At 40.9% G+C, this 20,893-nt stretch overlaps 1 protein-coding gene across 1 annotated transcript in view; it reads right to left on the bottom strand.

The window, feature by feature from the left end:
- Positions 1-3,918, bottom strand: part of GNAL (G protein subunit alpha L) — a 199,308-nt gene extending 195,390 nt beyond the window's left edge. The window contains exon 1 of the mRNA XM_064443033.1: positions 3,206-3,918. Coding sequence (XP_064299103.1) covers positions 3,206-3,647 — 442 coding nt within the window. The 5' untranslated portion in view covers positions 3,648-3,918. The remainder of the gene's footprint in view (positions 1-3,205) is intronic.
- Positions 3,919-20,893: the final 16,975 nt, after the last annotated feature.

Below are 20,893 nucleotides of genomic sequence, written 5' to 3'. Positions count from 1 at the left end.
CACAGATTAAGGTTTTAACTTATAAAAATTAAAGGAAATAAAAAAAGAAAATGCAAATAATACTGTGCACAATAATCAATTCAAGGTTTCCAGCCCTTTCCCCTCTTTTTAAAGTGGGCATTAAACAAGAAACAGCCAATTGCAGAAAGCAAGTTTCCATTTTACGTGTGCTCACCTTCTTGCAAAAGGAGAAAAAAACCCAAACAAACCCAAACTGTTATTCCAGTGCACCAGTAAAGCCCCCACATCACAGTTACAGACACCTGATACAGACACACCTATTTATGTGGGAGGCGCACACACAGAGAGCTGATCTCAAGGACTTACCGCACACCCCCCTTTTCACAATTATTGGTTATGACAAAACACATTAAGTGTTTCCAAATGTAGGTTAGACAGGAGCGTCAAAACATCATGTACAGCACTAGACATTAGTTGGGGGGAAGCTGTGACAGGCAAGAGCGCATTCTTAGAGAGCTAACATACACTTAAAAAAAGCCTTTGAGCCTTCATAGTATTTTGGTAACATATATGCACAGCTCAAAGCTGACTGTCTCCATTAGACATAATAAAAAGAGAATTTGTGTGCTTTTAGGGAAAGGTAATTTTCAAACATTTATAGAAGCTTCTCTTCTAATATACTACTTATTTAGAGACTCTGGACATTATTAATTTTCTTACACTAGTGCATTTATTTGCATACCCTTTTGATATCTAGTAGTAGCTCCTTAAAACATACACTGTATTTTCCTCTAAAATTTTGTTAATATCCTCTAAACTTGCCCCAGTTCACGTACAAGACATACAAGGGCAAACCAAAATGAAGCTATTATTTACAATCTTGTATTAAAAAAAAAAAAAAGAAAAAACGAACAAAAAAAGCAAAGCCCACACCAATGCTGTTGCTCAATTTTGTTTATTCTGTGACAGTGCTCTGCTGTCACTGCATTCACCATTTCCCCTCTGCTATGCATTTCCTCCATGTTGATCTACAGAAATATTCCTCCTCTCTCTAGCAAAGGTACACTTCTTAGGTTCACTCTGCCAGGAAGACCTTACAGACAGGGATCAAGTTAGTTATCACCAGAAATGCTCTAAGATACCAAGCTGATAATATTCTTCATTCTGAAAGACCTTTGCATACATCCTTCATCTCTTCCTCTGTGCAAGACTGAAAATGACTACCTTGTGCAACTGAATTTTGCTTTACTCCTTCTCTGACAAATAAACCCTTCCCCATTCTAAATATTTTCCTCTTATCTACAGCAGCATTTCCACTTCTTTGCAAACAGAAACACAAAGCACCTGCAGCTCTCCCTACATCCAGATCAAACATTTATGTCAGGCCCTGATCTGCCACGGCTGAAACAATAATCCAGCATTTCCTCCCCACGATACGGAGATCAAGAGAGTATTTTCCAATTATTACACAGATTTAATACAAAATCCAATGCAAAGAGTCTTCAGAGTGTTGAGTTTCTTTCAGGGTGCCAAGGGTGGGAGATGGTTTATTTTTTCAAATTGCATTGCTTCTGAACAGGTGTTTACTTCTCTGGTTTACTATGACAACCACCCATGTTATAGACTACACGCAGTATCTATTTGTTAGGATCCTTTTGTTCAAGCAAGTGTATTGCTCTCTAGAGGAAGGCCACCAACCAGTATCTTGGCCTTCTTGTAGCCATTCTGTTCACAACACACTGTCAGAGGTTACAGGAAGAAAAGCCTTTTAAAAATACGCTTTTTTTAAAGGGAATATTTAAAATTTTAGAGTTAAATAGCATAATGGTTCAAGTACCAGAAGAAACATTTTACAAAGGATATTATTAATTCCATGGACTATGAATTACGTCTTCTTTCTCTTTCCTTTTACTGGCTGTCCTGGTATCCTACAGGCTGGTATTTGATGGGAAATAAAGCCCATGATTTATTTTTTAGAATTGAAGCACAACAGTTCTAGCACACATTGCTTATATTTTTGTGCACTGCTGCATTTAATATTTTCCCCTCCCCTCACCCACCAACAGGAACGAAGGAATCCAATAACATGGAAACACAGCTTTACAAAGAAAGACGTAAGACTACCCAAAATCTGGAACGCACATCGATAACCACCAAAACTCCGTACCACGCAACTTCACAAAAACACGAAAAGCAAAGCAAGCTAATGCAAAAGCAAATCAGTATCTCCATGCAAACAGAAAACAGAGATTTATGACCACAGCTAAGAGGCCAAATAAGCCCTCTGCTCAGACCATAAAAAAAAAAAAAAAGCAGCCCTGCAGTATGACTGTTCTAATTCCTGCAGGAAATTAGATGCTTGTATTAGATACCCCTGTGGTTTTCATACTGTAAATGTATCAGCTGGTACAAATCCTCCGGAGAGGACTATTAACTAATGCTTAGAAAGAGCAATGGCAATAGCAGACCTCAGAGAAGAGGGGACAAAAGCTGACAAGTCATCCCTAAAAAAATCGGAGAGCCGACAGCTGAAGAACACATCTTGTACTAGAGGCGATGCCTGTGAGGAAGATACATACCTACCCCTGCTTACTTCAATAAGGAGCCGATTGCTCACCAGCACTCCTCTCATTTAGGAGCGACAAGCCCACAGCACCGCTCCTCATCAAACCACCCCTGCTTACACGCGGCAGGGCAGGCTCATCCACAGGCTACAGCATCTTACGCGCGGACGTTCCCCTCCTTTCTGAGGTGGCTTTTAACGTTTCCGAGTTGCTCGGGGGCTAAAGACAACTTCTGGCCGCGCAGCCCCCCCACCCCCCCGGGGGGCGATGGGGGCAGCCCCCCGCCCGGGGCTGGGCCCCCCTCCCCCGGCGGACCCGCCGCTCCCCCGCCCGCCGGCCTGGGTGGAGCCGCTCGCCCTCGCAGGACCAGTGCCGATCGTGCCCTCCCTGTTCCAAAACCACGGTCGCGGCCGGAATGGGGAAGGAGAGAAGAGGGGGAGGAGGAAAGGAAAAGAAGGTGTAAACCTGTCTTGGGGAGAGCCCGGGGACCGAGGCGGCCGGGCGGCGGGAGGGCAGGGCCGGGGTGGGGGGAGCGCGGGGGGGGGGGGGGGGGGGGGAAGCGGGGAGACAAAGGAGGGATGGAGGGCGCCCAACGAAAACGGGGGAAGCCGGGGAGGGGGCGCTGCCGGGGAGCCCCGCGGGGCACCTGCCCGCCCCGGCACACACACATCCACACGTACCCAGCAGCAGCAGGCGGTGCGTCTGCTTGTACTCCCGCTTCTGCTCCTTGAGCGCCCGGTCGATGCTCTTGCTGACTTTCCTCGCCTCCTTCTCCGCCTCCCGCTCCTCCAGGCGCAGCTTCTCCCAGGGTCTCTGCAACGCCGGCGGCTGGTGCAGCGCCTGCTGCCGCGCCGCCTTCCCCCCGCCGCCGGGGCCGCCGGCCTTGGGCAGCGGCGGCCGCTCGGGGGCCGCCCCGTTACCGCCGCCGTTCTGCAGCAGCAGCGGCGGCCCGTCCGCCTCCCCGCCGGGCTTACCGCCGGGCCGGAGCGGGGCGCCGAGGGGCTGCGGCTGCGGGGCGGCGTGAGGCTCCGCCGGCGCTTCGGGCTCGGAGGCGGCGCTGGAGATGGAGCCGCCGCCGGCGTCGCCGAAGAGCCGCGGGCGCAGGCTGTAGCAGAGCCCCATGGCTCGGTGCCCCCGCCGGGGACGGGCTCTGGCGCGGCGGGGTTGGCCTCAGCGCTTCCCGCCGGCCCTACGCGCCGGGGCGGCGGCGGCGGGCGGGGAGGGGGCGCCGCGGAGCCCCTCACGGCCCCGCTGGGCCATCTTGCATTTTCGTCCCCGGGCGGCGGCGGCGGCTCCTCAGCGCCGATCACCTGACACCGAGCTGCCACCGCCGGGTCCACCTTACCGTAAATACCCCAACGCCAGCCCACCGCGCAGCGCCGGGCGCCGGCGGGGGAAGGGCGGGGGCACGCCGCCCGCGCCGCTACACAGGCGCACACACGTTCGCAGCCCCCCCCCTCCCTTTCCACCCCTCAACCGGCTCCGCCGTCCTGTCACGCCACCCCGCCCGATGGCCGCCCCCTCGATACACGCCCTCCTTCTTTCCTCCCTCCTGGAAGGGCCACCGGGCCGCCTGTGCGAGCCCCGGGAGCTGCACACGCACACCCCCGGGGGCACGGCGGTGGCCGCCTACTGAGGGGCGGCCCGGGCCTCAGCCCCTGACCGACAGCCTCTCCCCCCCGGCATCCTCGGGGAGAAGCCCAGGCCGAGGCCTCTCACAGAGAGTGACCCTTCGGGGTGCCAGCGGCGCCGGGGAGAGGCCGAGGCAGCCCCCGCCAGCCTGCCATCCTCACAGCTACAACAGGGTGTTCAGTCCCTCTACGCACATGTGGCTTCCCGCCCACGGGCTGACTAACAGAGCCGTGGGAGGAAGGCTTTGGGTGCGACGGTGGGAGAAAATAATAGGCAATGCTCGGGTTTGCTCGCTCTCTCAGTCAGCGTTGGCAACAGTAGTACTCCGGCGGCGTGCTGCTGCGGGCCGCCGCCGAGGGAAGGCTGGTGCCTGAAGTCGTCTGGTTCAAAGGCAGCGGCAGCCCTCCTCACGAGAAGTCCTGGACAAATTCACATTACTCCAAATGTCCCTCAAACCGGCTCTGTTCTGCTTCGTCCATCTCCACGTTCTTCATAATCTCAGCAGTTTTTCCACTATAAAATTTCATAAAATTGTATGTCTGTTTTCAGGGGCACATGGCTACGGGATGAAACTGCGTCTCTAAGTCGTAAAGCAAAGGCTGTATGTTCAGTATTACAATTGATGTATACCTTAGCGTAATTTAGAGTTTCTTCGGTAACGTCAACTGTGTTCATCAGCCACTTTATTCATGCTGTGTCTCTTTGGATTCTGCAATGACCCTGTTGTATTAAGTCATTGTCTCCTAATTTTTTCCAGTGACCAATACTATAGCAATAGATGCCACTATTTATATACTTCTGTATGAAGAAGTGGAGGGAGGTACAAATTAGAGCAAATTAGCCACAGTTTTTAGTTTCTGGATATGGGAAACAGAATTGTTTTTGTGACAGATCTCTTCGTGTCACACGATTTAGCGAAAGTCCTCTAACATACATATTTACCAGTTAGTGAGTTGTGTGTTAACATTCACTGGGAAAAAACCTGAGCACCCTACATTAACTTAAAATAAATAGATGCCTTTTAACTGTAAGCATCAACTGTCTGTGACTGCACTGCACAAAGGAAATCTTGCCACTGAAAATATTAGCAGGATTCATCACACTGTAGACACCGTTCTCTTATACCCTTCAGAATGCTTACCAACTATTTGGACAGATGCTTTAGCGCCAAGAAAAGAATCTAATAGCTGTAGCTTCTATTGTAAGTTTTAATACATAATTATCTAGTGTGCTCATTGCAGTCTTCTTCCAAAACATATAAGCAGTTTCATCACAGCAGATGATGTTTCACAGCACTGCTGTGTCATAACTGAAAGTTTTTATGGACCATGAGGATATGCCATCTCTTAGGTAGTGAGCGAAAATTTTCAGCTTTCAGCTGAAAACAGTGCAGGAATTTGGATAAGTAGCCTCTAAATGTTCAATCTGGACTGGATAGCCCAGATCCTGGGATTAGCAGCTGTACACTTTCAGTGTAATTGGATCACATAGGAGAATTTGCTACTCATCCAACCATATAATAAAACAATAAAAAAAAAACCCAACAAAGTAGTGGTGAAAGTTAGGGAGTTAGTATTTGGGGTCCAAATGTCAATGTGCATACTTAGTCCTGTGAAGGCAATTCTTAGAGCTTGGTGCATAAAACAGAATTTACAGAATCATGAGCTGCTTTTCAAATAGTAAAAGAAATGCCGTAATCTGGCCAGATTAGTTCAGATTAGGTAAAATTTCTTCTAATAAAGTGCTGTGGGCATGTACAGTGTATGCTCAGTGAGTATCAGGGAAGGTGAGTGATATATTCAGGGCTACGGAGGAGACCTGGCAGAATACGCACTGTAAATGACACGCTTTATAAATAATTGTGAAATAGCAGCCAATGTAATAACGACTATGGATAGGTAGCATCCTTGAAAAACAGGTCACCTAGCCAAATACTGATACAGGTACTCTACCTTGTAAAATGTCAAACAAAGTATGTTTGGTCCACTAAAAGATCCTACAGTGACTTACAAGAGCAAATTGGGTCTTGAGGGAGAAGTAGTCTTACTTTTTTTCTTATGATTTCTAATAACGAACAATAAGTAGCCTGTCTTCTTTCTTTTCCCGGAGTAATACTGATCACTGTTACTTCCGGATTACCATGGACTGGGATTTTCAAGAATTTAAAGTGACACAGTCAGTATGATCCAGTTTTCTGATCTGAATACTCTTTGGAGAATCTTTCATGGAATAATGTTCAGCAATTTCTAAGGTCAGTCATCCAAATCAGAGCTTAATGACTGGCTTAGATTTTCAGTAGTACTAATTACCTATGATTCTCATTATGTTAACTGAAATTAGAATCATAGAACAGCTCAGGACTGTTCTATAGGGAAGGGACCCCAAAAGGGATCCCTCAAAAGATCATCTGGTCCAACCTTTCGTGGGAAAGGTAGCCTCGATGAGATTATCTAGCACCTTGTCCAATTGCATCTTGAAAACCACCAGCAATGGGGACTCTACCATGTCCCTAGAGAGGTTGTTCTAGTGATTGATTGCTCTCACTCTAAAAAATGTCTTTCTTACATCAAGGTGAAACCTCTCCTGGTGCAACTTGCACTTGTGGCCCCTTGTCTCCTCCATGTGGCTCCTTGTGGCTCTCCTCTGTCCTCTTTGTAGCTGCAGGAATTACAGGATAAGGTGCTCTTGACCCTTCTCTTTTCCAGGGAAAAGGTCCCCCCTGAGCCTTCTCCAAGGAGAAGAGACCTAACTCCATCAATCTCCTCATGGGGCAGGTTCTTCAGCCCTTTGATCATCTTTGTGGCCCTCCTTTGGACCCTCTCCAGTCTCTCCACGTCTTTTTTGAATTGTGGGGACAGTTAATGAATATATATATGTGCATGTAGTTAGACCTGAACTTGAAGTAAAACACTTTGTTTTTTGTTTCTTGCTTTCACTGTATAGTTCCACCTAGGAAGTAATTAGTGGTGGTTTGCAGCCATACGCAGCAGCTAGGTATGTCCACAAGATGGCTCTACTTACTTCAAGGAGTAATACAATTCTAGTAAGTAAATCTGTAACTATTATTCCTATGAAGAAGCATCTTTACCGTTTCTTAAAGAGGAGTGAATTTTATTAATTTCTTGAACACCCATGTGAAAATAATTTGTATTCTTTTTCTGGTTTTATAAAAATTTTGATTTAACAATAGTTTCCTATACTATGTAGCTTTCTGAGATTTATGGTGTTCCAAGAAATGAATGTTTGTGACCAGACTCTAACAAATGTAGTAACTGCAGCTGCCTTGAAAATGTAACTGTATGGGAATTAAAAACATTAAAAACACCCCAGTTAAATGGATCTGTAAGAAGTTTGATAGAGCAAGAATCTCAAAGGCAAGGAAAAGCTTTCCTGGGGTTGGACATTTGTTCATCTTCTATTGCTCTGATTAGTCCCTGTATCTATTAGTCCCTGTATCGGTGAGTGTGTTTATCCATATTGTGACTACAGTTTTGCCATACTGTTTTTCTATATCTTCATTTGAATAGTGCTGTGAATTAAAAAAACATAAATTCAGAGCCTGCACTGGGATATTATTTCTAAATTATTTTGATATTTTTTCCTCAAGATTTTTCAGGACCTCAGTGATGATTAGTGAAAAATGTTGCAAGGTTTTGGGGTTTATTAAAGAGGAAAGCTACGTGATAGAAGCAAAAGGAAAAAAAAAAGGCAGAGAAATGTGTGCTGTGACAAACACTAGATATTTGCAAAACTCCTGTTGAGGTTAATTTTCCTCACGGATAAAGGGTCTAGGATGTACCCAGCTTCCATCAGATTATGAACATCTTTTATCTTCTTTGACAAGCGTTTGTCAAGAACCTGCTTGCTTCTTATGGGATGAATACTATTATTTTTGTTCTTAAGATTTAGAAGCAGCACTAAATTGTTTACAGTGTGCCTGTAATGCCCTGCTGTATAATTGCTAGTATATGGGAAAAGGAAAATACTGTTCTTAGATTCCAGCCTTTAGGGAGCAAAGCATATATCAATGTCGCTGATAGGAAGCCTACCAGTAAGCACAGCTACACCAACAAATCTTCTCTATGTGAAACATACAGAGCTTAGGTGAGTCTCCTAACCTCCTGTAAATCTCAGGAAGTCCAAAGACAGAAGACCAGAAGAAAACTGTGTCTTTCTCTTGGTCTGCTCTTTGAGAGGTACCCTAAACCTGCAGCGTAGTTTCCTTCCTTGTGACCTGAAAAGCTATGCAAAGGTAGGAACGTGTTAATTTCTGCATTGTGTGTGAATGCACTGGCTGCCTTTACTCTTCAAGCTCTTTACAGGACACCCCAGGATTTATAAGTTCTCCATCCTATAGTCTCTCCTTCCCAAAATCATCTCCAGAGCTCTGATCTCCAGGAGGAAAAATCAGCTTTATAATTTACCTTGATATTAGTATTTTACATACCAGTAATTCAGGGAGCCAGTTTTAGCTGATAAATCAATGCAGTCACCTAGCACTTGCTAGACCTGTGGAAACCTTAGCTACATGAATCCCATAAAGTTTTTTAAGGTCATTCTTTAAAGCTTCTGTTTTGTTTCACTGATAGATCAGTAAATAAGAAATAGATTGGCATATTATTTTGGACTGCAGTGAGCCCTTCTAGTTTCTTTAATACACACAGACACAATAAATATAATGCCTCTGTTTTCACAGAACAACTCCAACCTTCACCACAAATTTTACATGCCGCTTTTGCCGGTTGCTTGAAGATTCTTGAAGCGGGACCAAAATATGGCTTATAGAGGGAATTCAGCTACAAATGTAATAGCTGTAGAGCAACAGTTATGCAAATCTAATTTTAACAAATCATCTCTCACTCATCACCATGGTATTTTGGTGCGCCTTTTCATATCTGAGCATGATAGCAGTAAAACAATTTACCACTTCTTTTTGGAGAGCCTCTTTCTTATAAATACTGTAAACAATTTAACAGCTCTTAAAGCAGGATTTTAGTTTGTTACCGATGATAAAAGAATAAATTATTTAGGTTTATTAAAAGTGGTGCCATTAGCTCTACCTGCATTAAAGTCGCCTTGTACATCCTGTTATTAGACTCTTTAATTGCTTAAAACTGTACAAAATGGGATTTGGGCTAAATTTCACAAGCTCAAGTCTGTTTTGACCTGAATGGTTTTGTTTCAACTTCCAAAATACCTCAGATGTTTCCACAGAGAGTTTAATGGGAAACATACTGTTGCAATGTAAAAACATCTTGTTGACTTTCAGAAGGAAAGATGTTCATCATTCTTGCATCAGTCGTGATAAATCTTTTCACTTTAAGAGAAGTTATTACCAGTATATAGAGGACATTTTAAGCAATGTTGGAGTAGACAAGCTTAAGGGAATTTACTGCAAGTACCAAAATAAGATAAAGTAGGTCAGCTTGCTTGAAAACTAGGTTCTGAGCAAATGAAGTAAGAAAACAGAGATTTAAAACGCAAATTGTGGGATAAGGTAGTTTTCTGTGGTACTGTATAAAACAGGGAAAGGTAGAAGTGAGCAAACTGGAGTTTTTGCATGCTTAGCAGTATTATCAGGTAACGTTATGCGCTATTGTCAGAGGCATAACTGTTGATTGTAGCCTTCAGTTTGTTGCTACCTTCAAAGGAATTTGAATAATAAACTTAGGAGGCTCCCAGTGATCACTTTTAAATATCTGTATAAAGATTTCTTTATGAAGTGTCTTGAGCCATGTTTGAATCAGGGGTTTATTACATTTTTGTGTTACGAATATGGTTTTTGCTCTGAGAAAATCTGATTGAGTCTGACCAAATTGTAACACCTTAAAAACTGTAACTTGCACAATCTGAAACACAGAGCAGAAAGACATCACAGCTTTCTTCTATGACAAAGAATAGCCCTTCTTGTTACAGACCTGATCCAGGCACAGGGAGCGGACGTGGCTTCAGGAACATTTCTATTAAAAGGCTCTGGTCCTATTTTGTGTGTGAATAATGTATGTATCTATCATGTACCACATTTCTTTTAAGTCAGGGAAGAGTGCTTTATCTGTGCAACCTCAATTCATTCCCATATAAATATTCATCACAATGCAGTCTTCAACTTCACATAAACAACTTCTCCAGACAAAGCTGTTTGTTTTGCGGACTCTGTACTCTTTATTTGAACAGCCAGCAGAGCTGTAAAAGAAGTCTCAGCTAGCTATAGAGATTTTTGGAACCTTCTGAATAATTGGGAAAAAATCTTTCATATTAGAAGATATTTTTAGATTAGCACTTTAATTGAAAAACTAAAGCAAGAGAACAGAAAACTGAGATGAGCTGATGCATAAATAGGGATCATCATACAAACATAACTTTCATTTTATTACTAAGCAAATTAGTATTTCCATTTCAACGGAGAATCAATGTAACAATATACTGAAAATTAGAATCATAGAAAAGTCTTGTTTGGAAGGGAACTACGGGTATCGTAGTTCAAATATGCACGCTGGAGGCTAAGAAAAAGAGGGGACAACAGTATAAGCAAGAATAGACAATAAAATTTGGTTCATAAAATAATTGCTTTCTGCAGTGCATTTTTGTAGTGAAAACTGACAGAAATGGTAAAATCAGAATATTCAATACAAAAAATAAATTAGACTAAATCAGGATTGACATTTCCTTCCAAGACTAACCACTTAACAGAGTGAAATAGCTTACACTAGGAAACCCAATGAAAATAGGAAATAATTAATCAATGCTTATTGTAGAAATCAAGGAGAAAGAGCAGGAAGGAATGTTAAATGAAGAGCAGCATTTATAAAAATATGTTGAAATTATATTTGTCTTAGGATAAAAATACTGAAGTAGTTTTAACAGAAGATGAGAGAAACGTACACGGATTTTTATGGCTAGTAAAATTAATTATTATTTCTTTTTACTGAGAAATCCACTCAGTGGTGGAAGCCCCAGAGCAATATTTATAACTGTTACAATAATTTCTTAGTCCTGTGTTTTCTAGATTCCCAGTACTGATTTAATTTAATTGGCCTGTGCATTAACATGGAAGAAGCTTTCCCATTCCTTTTTCCCTTGTCTTACTCTTTTTCATTTCTTGATTCATTATCAAGAAAATAAGTTAGGAACCCAAATTCTCAGCAGCCTTCCCACACTTCTCAGTATTGGCACAGCAGAAAAGTTTGAATACCTCAGGAAGCATGGCCTCTTCTGCATTTCTCATTGCTGGGGAGAGACTGTCCCTTTCAAGCAGCTTTATGCCAAACACAAAATCTAGACCCACACAAGCTTTCCTCTCCTCACAGAATGTAAACAGAGAGGATCATCTGCTTTCCTCATCTTCTGCTTTTCACTCCTTTGCAGCCCTCATTCCTTTCTTTGAATAGAAATACCAGGCAGCTTTCAAGAATCCAAATATGTTTAAAGTCAAAGTACTACTAAAAATAGGCTGTAACTAGTCATATTGTCTTGTTAACCCCCGGCGCATGCCTAGTTGTTCCTCAGGACACTATACATTCCCCTGCATTGCTTAATTTCAGACGACATTAACAGTAGAGGTCTACAGTTTCTCATGAGGGAGAAGTTTTCAGCCTTACAGCTCTCCTACAAATGAAATCCTGTAAGTGACAGTTGTTAGTAGCTGCTTTACAGCAAGCTAGGATGAAGGCTTTAGTTTTTAAAGTTCTTATTTTGAAGAGGTTCTACCCAGGTGATACTATGGAGATCTGGAAAGGTTTGGTAGTTTTTTATTAAATCTTCATGCTTACTATTAAATACTTCTGCAACACCTAAGTGCTGTAGAGTCCCTGAATACCACAGTTTCTCTTGAGTAGATGCCTGCTTATGGCTAAAGTTCATTAATACGAACGCATGTAGCTATTAGATACTATTTATTTTTTTCTGTGCTAGTAGCAGAGACACTGTGAAGATGTGAAAATATGCACAGAACATTATTCTTAAGAATATACAAAGGGACTTTATATTTAGAAAAGGAAAGAAAATGGCTAAAAACCCAGTTACACATAAGCAACTTCAGAGGAGCATTTAAATCCCAACAGATAATAAGTATGATCAATATATAATTTAAAAAATACATATTTCTACCCTTACGGATGGCTTTTGTACCTCAGTTACACTCTGCATTAACTGTCAGTGTCACTAATTTCTATCTGATTTCGCTTAAGGCATTTTAAAAAGCTGTAAAGTGAGAAACAGAGCTTCCTGGCTGTATAGCAATGGGCTTCTGCTTGCTGTATATTAGTTTCCCTCCAGTGGCTGTTATTGGCAACTTCAGATCTAACTTGAGACAGATTTGATTGAGCATTAGTTAGGTTGAGTCTTACAGTAGTACATTGCTAAAAATTATACCTTTATTCATGCCTAAATGGCCTTAATGAAGTCTTTAATGTTATTTAAATACAAATGTAGAATTCAGTTATTCTTTTCTTAAATCAACATGTTTTGGTTCTTAATGTAGAGCGCATAGGTTTCAGCACTGTTCTCTTGTCCTAGATTACGCAGGTCATCAGGCTAGCAAGACCCTGAAACCAGGATGTACTGAGAGGAAAAGGTGGGTGAAAAGCACAGTACTTGCCTTCTATGGGCAGGAGACACTGTTTTATTTCTTGCATTGTAGCTCTCGCAGCCATACTGTGCTATCACAGACCTTTTCTTTAATGGTGGTGATTGGCAAGGCCAACATCGGAAGGTGTTTTATACATTTTTAATTGCAAACACTATAGCCAGAAAGGAAAAATAAGAAAAAAAAAAAAAGAGGTGCTGGAAACTCTGGGAGGTTCATTAAGCTACAATTAGTTTCCCCTGATAATACTTAATAACTTCCTGTGATGTTAGTAAAGGAATTGCATATATCCCTTCAAGTGGAATGTATTCTCTCTGTCTCTATGACTTATTTATTTTCTTTATTATTAATTAACATTGGTTGAAAAAACAAAGTTTTGATTACTACTGTCTTCAATTTTTTTCTTTAGGAATAGTGGTAGCAAGATAAAATCAGGCTGTTAAAAACACAGTTTGGGAACAGAGTCCAACATGTGTTGCCTGGGTTCTGGAGGCAGAGGTGGGCTTTTCTACCACTGCTGCCTCTAGGAACAACTTACAATGCTGCCGAACTGCTTGAATAGATAGCATGCTTTGGCCAGGCATGTTTGACACTTCCTCATGGCTATGGTTGGGCATGAGGGTGAGAGCTGAAGTTCAAATAAGTTTTAACTATTCATAGTGGCTGTAGTGACACCATGCAGGGGCCAGAGGGGATCCCAGAACAGGGTCTCACATTTGTGATAGATTTCTTTTTGTAGCTGGAGGCATTGTGCGCTTGGTGATCCCTGCAGTCAACAATTTTGATTAAAATTATGTCAGTCTCTTTTGGAATGGGAAACCACAGGCATGAAGCGTTTTAGGAGTGATGATATGGTAAAAGTGCTCTAATTCACTAGCTCTCCTGCCTTCTGGGAAAAATAGCTGGCCATAACCTCCAGAGGAGGTAGCCAGAGGTCTTTTGCCTTCTTTCCCCATTTTTTCGGGAGTCTGGTGATGCTTGTGGGAAGAGAGCAGCTGATGCTATTTCTATAAGAGATAAGAGGTTCCAGATCTGTAAGAGAGACTCAATTGCATGGGAAAACTCAGCTTTTTCCTGCTCTTTTGTGAAAGACAGGCCTACTCTTTTTCAACTTCTTATCCAATATAGCTCCTCCTGGCTTTGTTGAATTATCCCTTTACTTTGTCCTGTGAAGAACTGTACCTTTAAAGAAGCTGAGATATATGTAAATTTTCAGTACAGAGAAGCTAATTGTCAAAAATTGCTGCTCAGTTGGATTTTGGAGACTGAATGAAGGAGGAGACTATCAGACTCTTTGGCTCCAGATGACTACTACAAAGCACAGGCCAAAGGAACAGGAAAGAAAATAGTGTATGGAAAGTGAAAGTGTCCTGGAAGGTTGTGTGGGTACAGTGGTTGAGGACGCTGGAATAGAAGTGAAGGCTTTGAAAGCCATAAAACTAGTGTTGGCTGTGTAGGTCTCAAGACTAAAGTTACATCACTCACTGTAAACCTGCAATGCTATCACACATACATGAGATATGTTTCCATAGTGAGAAATAGGAGAGAGCTCAAAATCAGTATTTAAAAAAATCTTAGTTTTTTTAAGCCTGTTGGGTGTGATTTGAATCCTGATTGACAAACCCAGAATCTTCCACCACATTGTTTCATGGGTGATTTTTTTTTGGAGGGGGAGCAGAATATCTGAAATTGCATCATCCCAACTGGCAGTAACCACTTTCTATACTGTTAGTAGTAATTTCTTCTACTAAATAATATAAATTTGGAGAAAAGACTTTGTAAAATGAAGGCGATAAGACTATATATGTGCATTTTTCTACAGTGGGATGGTGACTAAGTCCAGTGCAATGCCAGCCAGTGCAAGCTGTGAATGGCAAGGAAAGTAATTTCTCTAGGAGGGTGCTATGTTCCTAGTTGAAAACCCTAGACAGACCTTATTCTTAGTTGGAGATTATCCTCTGCTCTGAGCCAATGGATCCCTTTTCTTCAAAATTACCAGGCTCACTTTGTCTTTCTCTCTTATTTCTTCCCATGCATAAAAATTTACATTACAGACTGAAAGTGCCATCTGTGAGATATTTTCAAAAACATCTACAGAATGTCCTTTCATGTTCACACCTTTCTCTCATTTTGATCACATATCTTATGTACGATGCTGCACAACATAAATACACCGCCTTTTCCAGAAATATGCACCATATACCATATGAATATAATGTCATATTGCACTTTTTAATCGTGCTATTTAGCATTTATTCTGTTTACATGAATTAATGGGTTGCTTAATTTCTTAGCACTTTCTTGACAAGCACATTTACAGGGTAATTCTTGTGATAAGGAGGAATTCTGCACAGGATGTTTCTGAGACACCATTGTGGTATAAGTAAAGGCTTAGGGTTTCTTTAGGTCTATCGCAATATTCCTAAAATAAGAGGGAGGAGGTCAGTTCATCCAGAATCCACTGTCGTTCTGAAGTGACTGCTTATTGTCAGAAGTCCAATATATGTTAACCCTATACATATGTCTCTGTAAAATGGCATTGTCATACTGTATCCTTTCATGCATGTTTATATGAAATGCAACAAATAGTCTGTAAAGGAGCATGACAACTAAGTGTGACTGGTCATTTCTGTCAAGCCCTCTCTTTGTAAATCTTTGTGAACTGCACCATTTACTTTGTATTCAAAGGCTTCCATGAGGAAAGGGGTGTCTCTGCTTAAGCCCTGTGGGTTAGTTGGCATTGGTGACATAAAGGAACACTGGATGATACTTATGGGGGGAACCTTGGCTAGACAGCAGAATGGGGAGCACACCTAAACACACCAAGGACAGAGAAAGCTTGTGAGAGGTGAACCTTGTTAAAAAAAAACAACCAAACAAACCATCATCCATATCTCCTTAGACACAATATGTAATTTGTGTGGATGGAGCCTCTGATAAATAAAACTCCACCATCAACAGCTGCCAAGGTGGAGGACACCAAGGGCTTTCTTCTGTTCTCCTTGCAGCTAAGTTTTTCTGTTGTGGGGGAGAAGGCTGCCACAGGGAGCTATAACATTATATCTCCCAGTTCCTGTGTCAGTGAGGTGGCTTCTTGACCTCTGATCATTGCTCAGGACTGAATCTTTTCTCTGGATTTTCGTTGTGCAGCCGTGCCATGGGTGTGAGTGTGCCAGGTCACAGGAAACACCCTCCAGGGAGCCAGTGGCTGCTGGAGCAATTAGAAACCTCTTCTTTGGAGTGGAGCTTTAACGCCGGTGGGACTGGTTTTGGCCATCCCTGTGCTCAAATAAGACACAGGAAACATGCTCTATGTTCTCTGCACTGTCTTTGGTCAGCTGCAGGGAAAATAATTATAGCTTGTAATTTACGCAAGGCATCTGGGGAGTATTTCAGCTAACAGTGGAAAACCTATTAAGACAAATTTAATTTTGTATACAGCACGGTTGTGGTAAAAATGTCTGTGTATGGCACCTATGGACACTATGGAGATTTTGGGCCCAATTCTCAATTATTCCTATCATACCTTTAGCGCACAGCAAAATGAAAAGATGAATAGTGCTGCCTTTTGCCTTTTTTGTGGTATGCGGCAAACTTAGCTCGGCTATTTAGACATTGTCAGGATACAGTACCATAACATTTAAAATAACATTAAAGAATGAACACCTTTGAAATATGTAACTTAAAAAAAACCTTAAAATGTAAAAAACCTATTATTTAATCAAGAAGTAATATTAATATTTATCTCATTAAACATATTAATCTTATTATACATTATAATATATATGACGTAATATGATTATTAATTATAGCTATCACCAGTACTAACATTTAATATATTAATATTTATTGACTGAAATAATACCAGTTTAATATTATAAAAATTTAAAATATTTAATCCAGCTTGATGCCATGTTTTATTTCTTGTTGTTATGTTGTGCAAGAAGCAACCATTAATCCAGGATTTGATTTGCTCAGATTCAAAAAGATATACAAGGATAAGGCACGCTAACATACACTGCAAAAGGGAGCAGAATGGGATAGTTGCAGGTTTTCAGACCTTGTACATGCTGACTGGTTGCTGAAAGCTGGTACCAGGAAAAGTGTCTATTTTTATTTTAGAGAGGAAATTAAAAAAACAATAAAGACTCCCTGTTACGCTTTGGCACTTTGCCTGTCTCAGCACTGATGGAGCGGCAGGCACCCTGCAGTCTTCCTGAAGCAGCAGCACGGCTCCGAAGTGGGGGACACGACCCTATGTGGAAAAGAGCTGCTGGAATTCTGCTGGGCCTTGTTTTAGTCTTGCTCCCTCCTCTCCCTATTGCACCCAGAATGGGAGTTTTGTGTCAGAGAGAAGAAAAATTTTTTTTCAGGAGGGGGTGTTTGGATACTGCAAATGGCTGGCTCTGAGGCCTGGGCTCTGTACTCTGCTCCAGCAGTCGTATAGGTGATGCAGTACTGTTCAGGACAATTTTCTGTCGTAGCTTCCTTCCAGCACTGATTGCCTAATCTTTTCTGAATTGTCAATGTACTGGTACAGGTCTGTCCACCTCAGCTCTTGAGGTTATATGGTGCACAGCTTAGGGCTGTCAGAGGACAAAACCTAGGAATTGTATCATAGTATAATATGCCATATAACAGCATCTTATCTTAATAATCACTCTTACTCCAACGAAAGAATGGGGTTAAGTGTGCACGTCATTGCCCCAGTTGCTTCTTAATTGACTGAAAGAATCGATTTCCATTTGTCACATGGCATTTATTTTTTACACCTCATTTATTATATCATGCGCAGAATTTTGATCTGTTTCTGTTTAAAATGATGTATTTTACTTGGTGCTTTGTAGCTTCAGCAATACGGTTATTTACAAGTGATGTAACTGATACTCTAACCTACGCCCCGGTCTAAGAATAGAGCTTACAAAACCTTATGCTTTGCTAACTCAGTGCTCTACGCTGCGTTCAGGTAGTGTATGTTAATCTTCAGTGTACTGCCATTCTGTCACTCTGATAAGGTAAGTAAAAAGTAGTGATTATGCTGAAGCAAGCTATGTGAGTGAGACCCAGCAAAGAAATGTTCAGCCTGGCTGACTACAAAATCTACTAGATACAAGTGTGAAGTCTAGAATCCATATTTAAAATTAGGCGATCAGCTGATTTTTTTTTTTGGTTATGGATTAGCCAGTTTAGTTTGAGTTTCATTTCATGCTCACCTAAATCCAACATCAGTTTCACAATGACAGTCTTCTGCAGATGCTATTTACGAGGCTGTGAGAATGTCTTGGTAATGCCCATGTGATTTGAAAGTAGTCTTTGACTTCCAGTTCCACTGTCTGCCTTTAGATACTTCAGCAACATGATGGAGGATGTAAGCAGCAAAAGAGTGGGAAACTGAGCAGGGGGAATATTGAAGGAGTGGACTGGGAGTTGTTAGTATTAAAGAACAAGTGGGGAGAAGTAATTATTTAGGTATATTTTGCCTTGTGGTGTCACTCAGGCAACAGGATTAAACCGGACTCCCAAATCAGTCATCATGTACTTATTTGCTGGATCAACCCAAATTATCCATCCAAATTGTCAATATTAATACACGGTGAATGTTACATGTCTCTGAGGGTGCCCAAACATAGAGAAGGAAAAGGAAAGATTTCAGTACATTTGCAGTAAAAGCACATTCAACACTTTCCCTTTGTGGATTTTAAAAAAATATTTGCTATTGAACTCTAGGTGAGTTAGTAGATCTTTAAATTATGAAGTTGACCACAAACCAACTTTACATTGTATTTTGAATGCATATGAGAATGCCTCAGATTTTAGAGCTTCTATAAACATTCAGATTTCTCCCATGTACTATGAATATAAAATGGTATCTAATTCTGTATCTGGGTTTGGGCTGAGACTCCAGGTGCAAAAAATTTGTATCCTAATTCTCCTACTTACACAGATGAAAATTTATCAGTAACTACAGCAACTGAAATTATTTGAGATACGAAATGTTTAAAACACTTGAGATCAGAACTGGAGAAATCTACTGTTGCTAGCTAAGTTAAAATCCACACAAGTAGGATGATCAAGTTTTATTAAAAATATCCTAACAGTGTTCAGTTGATGACTCTATCAACTTCTTAGAAGAAAGCCTTTCTTTGGGTCGTTGAATTTTTTCTCTTGTATCATGCTTCAGCAGACTAGTTAATCTAGAGGAACCCTAGGCCCTTTTTCTTTTTTATTCCCAGTGTTATATGAGATAAGGGCCCATTCTTAGGAAGTCTGTGAACAGGTTTTATGGCATCTATAGGAAGATAGTGGAAAAAAAGTAGTCAGGAAGGTTGACATTTAATAGCTATATTGCTTTTATTCAGACTCCAGCAACATCTTTTTTGGATCATTTAAAAATACTTATAGACAGTTTTTTTTGTGAAATGATGCTTGATATTGGGGACTTTGAGCCCAATGCAATCGTTTCTTATGTGGTACACCAAAAGAGGCAAGAAATCAAGATTTCTCTTGTAAATGGTAGCATAGCTTTAGCTATCATTATATATTAAAATATTACTTGTAAAATAGCCAGCCCTTTCTGTTGCTACTGTGAAATCTCAAAAAGCTTCCTAACTATTTTTCTTTTCACAGTCAAATAACACCTTTGTGGATTCCCGTTGTTGTTTCTCCAATATCTTTACATAGGTCGTTTACTAGTGGACCTTGGAGATGTGGGGAGAGAAACCATTTTCTGTGCAATTGGTCTCTGAAGACAAAAATATCTTAAATCTGGAAAGGTAATGTTTATGAGAAGGAAATTTTGTTTTAAAACTTCTGAGTGGGAAATTCAAAGAATGGGAAACAAGTGTTAAAAAAAATAACTATTTCAACTCTTTATTAGCAACACCGTAAGGTAAAAAAGGCAGTTGTTGACCTTACTGTGTTGGTAAGCCAAAACCCCCGAAACTGCTGAAATTGGAAAGTTACATGTCGTGGCCCCTTTATAGCAGAAGGGGGCAATGTTGGCCTTAGAAAGAGAATTTTTTCTCCTGCCTGTCAGTCTAACTGAAGACACCAGGTAATGCTAGAAGCAGCACTGAATTCTCAGAGAGGAAAGAACTGCTGGTTCTTAGAGCTTCTTCACAGGAGGGGTGACTTTTCATCAATTTACCTAACTAAAGTTGTGAGACTATGAGATGGTATATAATAAATTTTTGATCTTGATGCCAACCTAGGGAAGGTTCTTATTTTCTATACAAATGTCATAGCTTTTATAAACTTCACAATCATCTTAGAAATATTAAGTGGTCTAGGAAGAGTTTTTTGAGCTTTATAGCAGCTATTGGATCACACTTTTTATGCATTATAATTTATAGTTTCCATTTCAATTCAGGATTCAATGTGATATAAACCTTTCCTCCCACATTGCTAACGTTCCTGCCAAGAAACAAACAAACAAAAAATCTTCATTTTTTTCCCTTTTTTTTCCACACTGCTATGCATGCATAGCAGACATTAGGACCAACTCACTACAACCATTTTACATAAAATGCCGTATCTGACTATATTAAAAAACTGCTACGCCAGTTCTCAAGAAATATGTTGTTTCCATGATTTGGATGGACTCAAATCAACACAGTGGTACCAAGCTAATAGAAAACAGATGAGAAAATAAAAATGTAAAAAGAAATAAAACAATAATATGTAAATGAATAAAAAAACCCCCTAAATAGCTGAGAAAATAATAGTGTCTGTTATACTTGTTTTGCACTACAAAAATTAGAGAAAAGAGGCAGGGCTAAACAAAACCTACTGAGATTACTAGCCAAAAAATGTTTTCCCCTTTTCTTATTACTTAATGTATATTACACTAAGGACACTATGCTGAAGAGATGCACATCATTAAAACAAAGCTTGATCAGTAAGTAGAAAAAAGTTTTATGATGTAATTATCAATTTTAAAATGGAAGTATACTCTTGTATTTCAGCTATCAGAATTTTTACTCTTAACAATATTCTGAATAATGTGTAAAAAATTCACCGCTGTGAAAATAATGACTACTGTAGATTAAAAGTTAATGGAATTATTTTCTTCAGTAGAAGTATGATATCTTCTGCATGTAATGAACAAGATTTATTCAGTTATCTGATTTCTGGATTGATTTGACATATTCAT

The sequence above is a fragment of the Phalacrocorax carbo genome, chromosome 2 (genome assembly GCF_963921805.1).
Source record: "Phalacrocorax carbo chromosome 2, bPhaCar2.1, whole genome shotgun sequence".
NCBI classification, from domain to species: domain Eukaryota; kingdom Metazoa; phylum Chordata; class Aves; order Suliformes; family Phalacrocoracidae; genus Phalacrocorax; species Phalacrocorax carbo.
The sequence above is the reverse complement of the archived record's forward strand: the minus strand, read 5'-3'. Positions and strand labels throughout refer to the sequence as shown.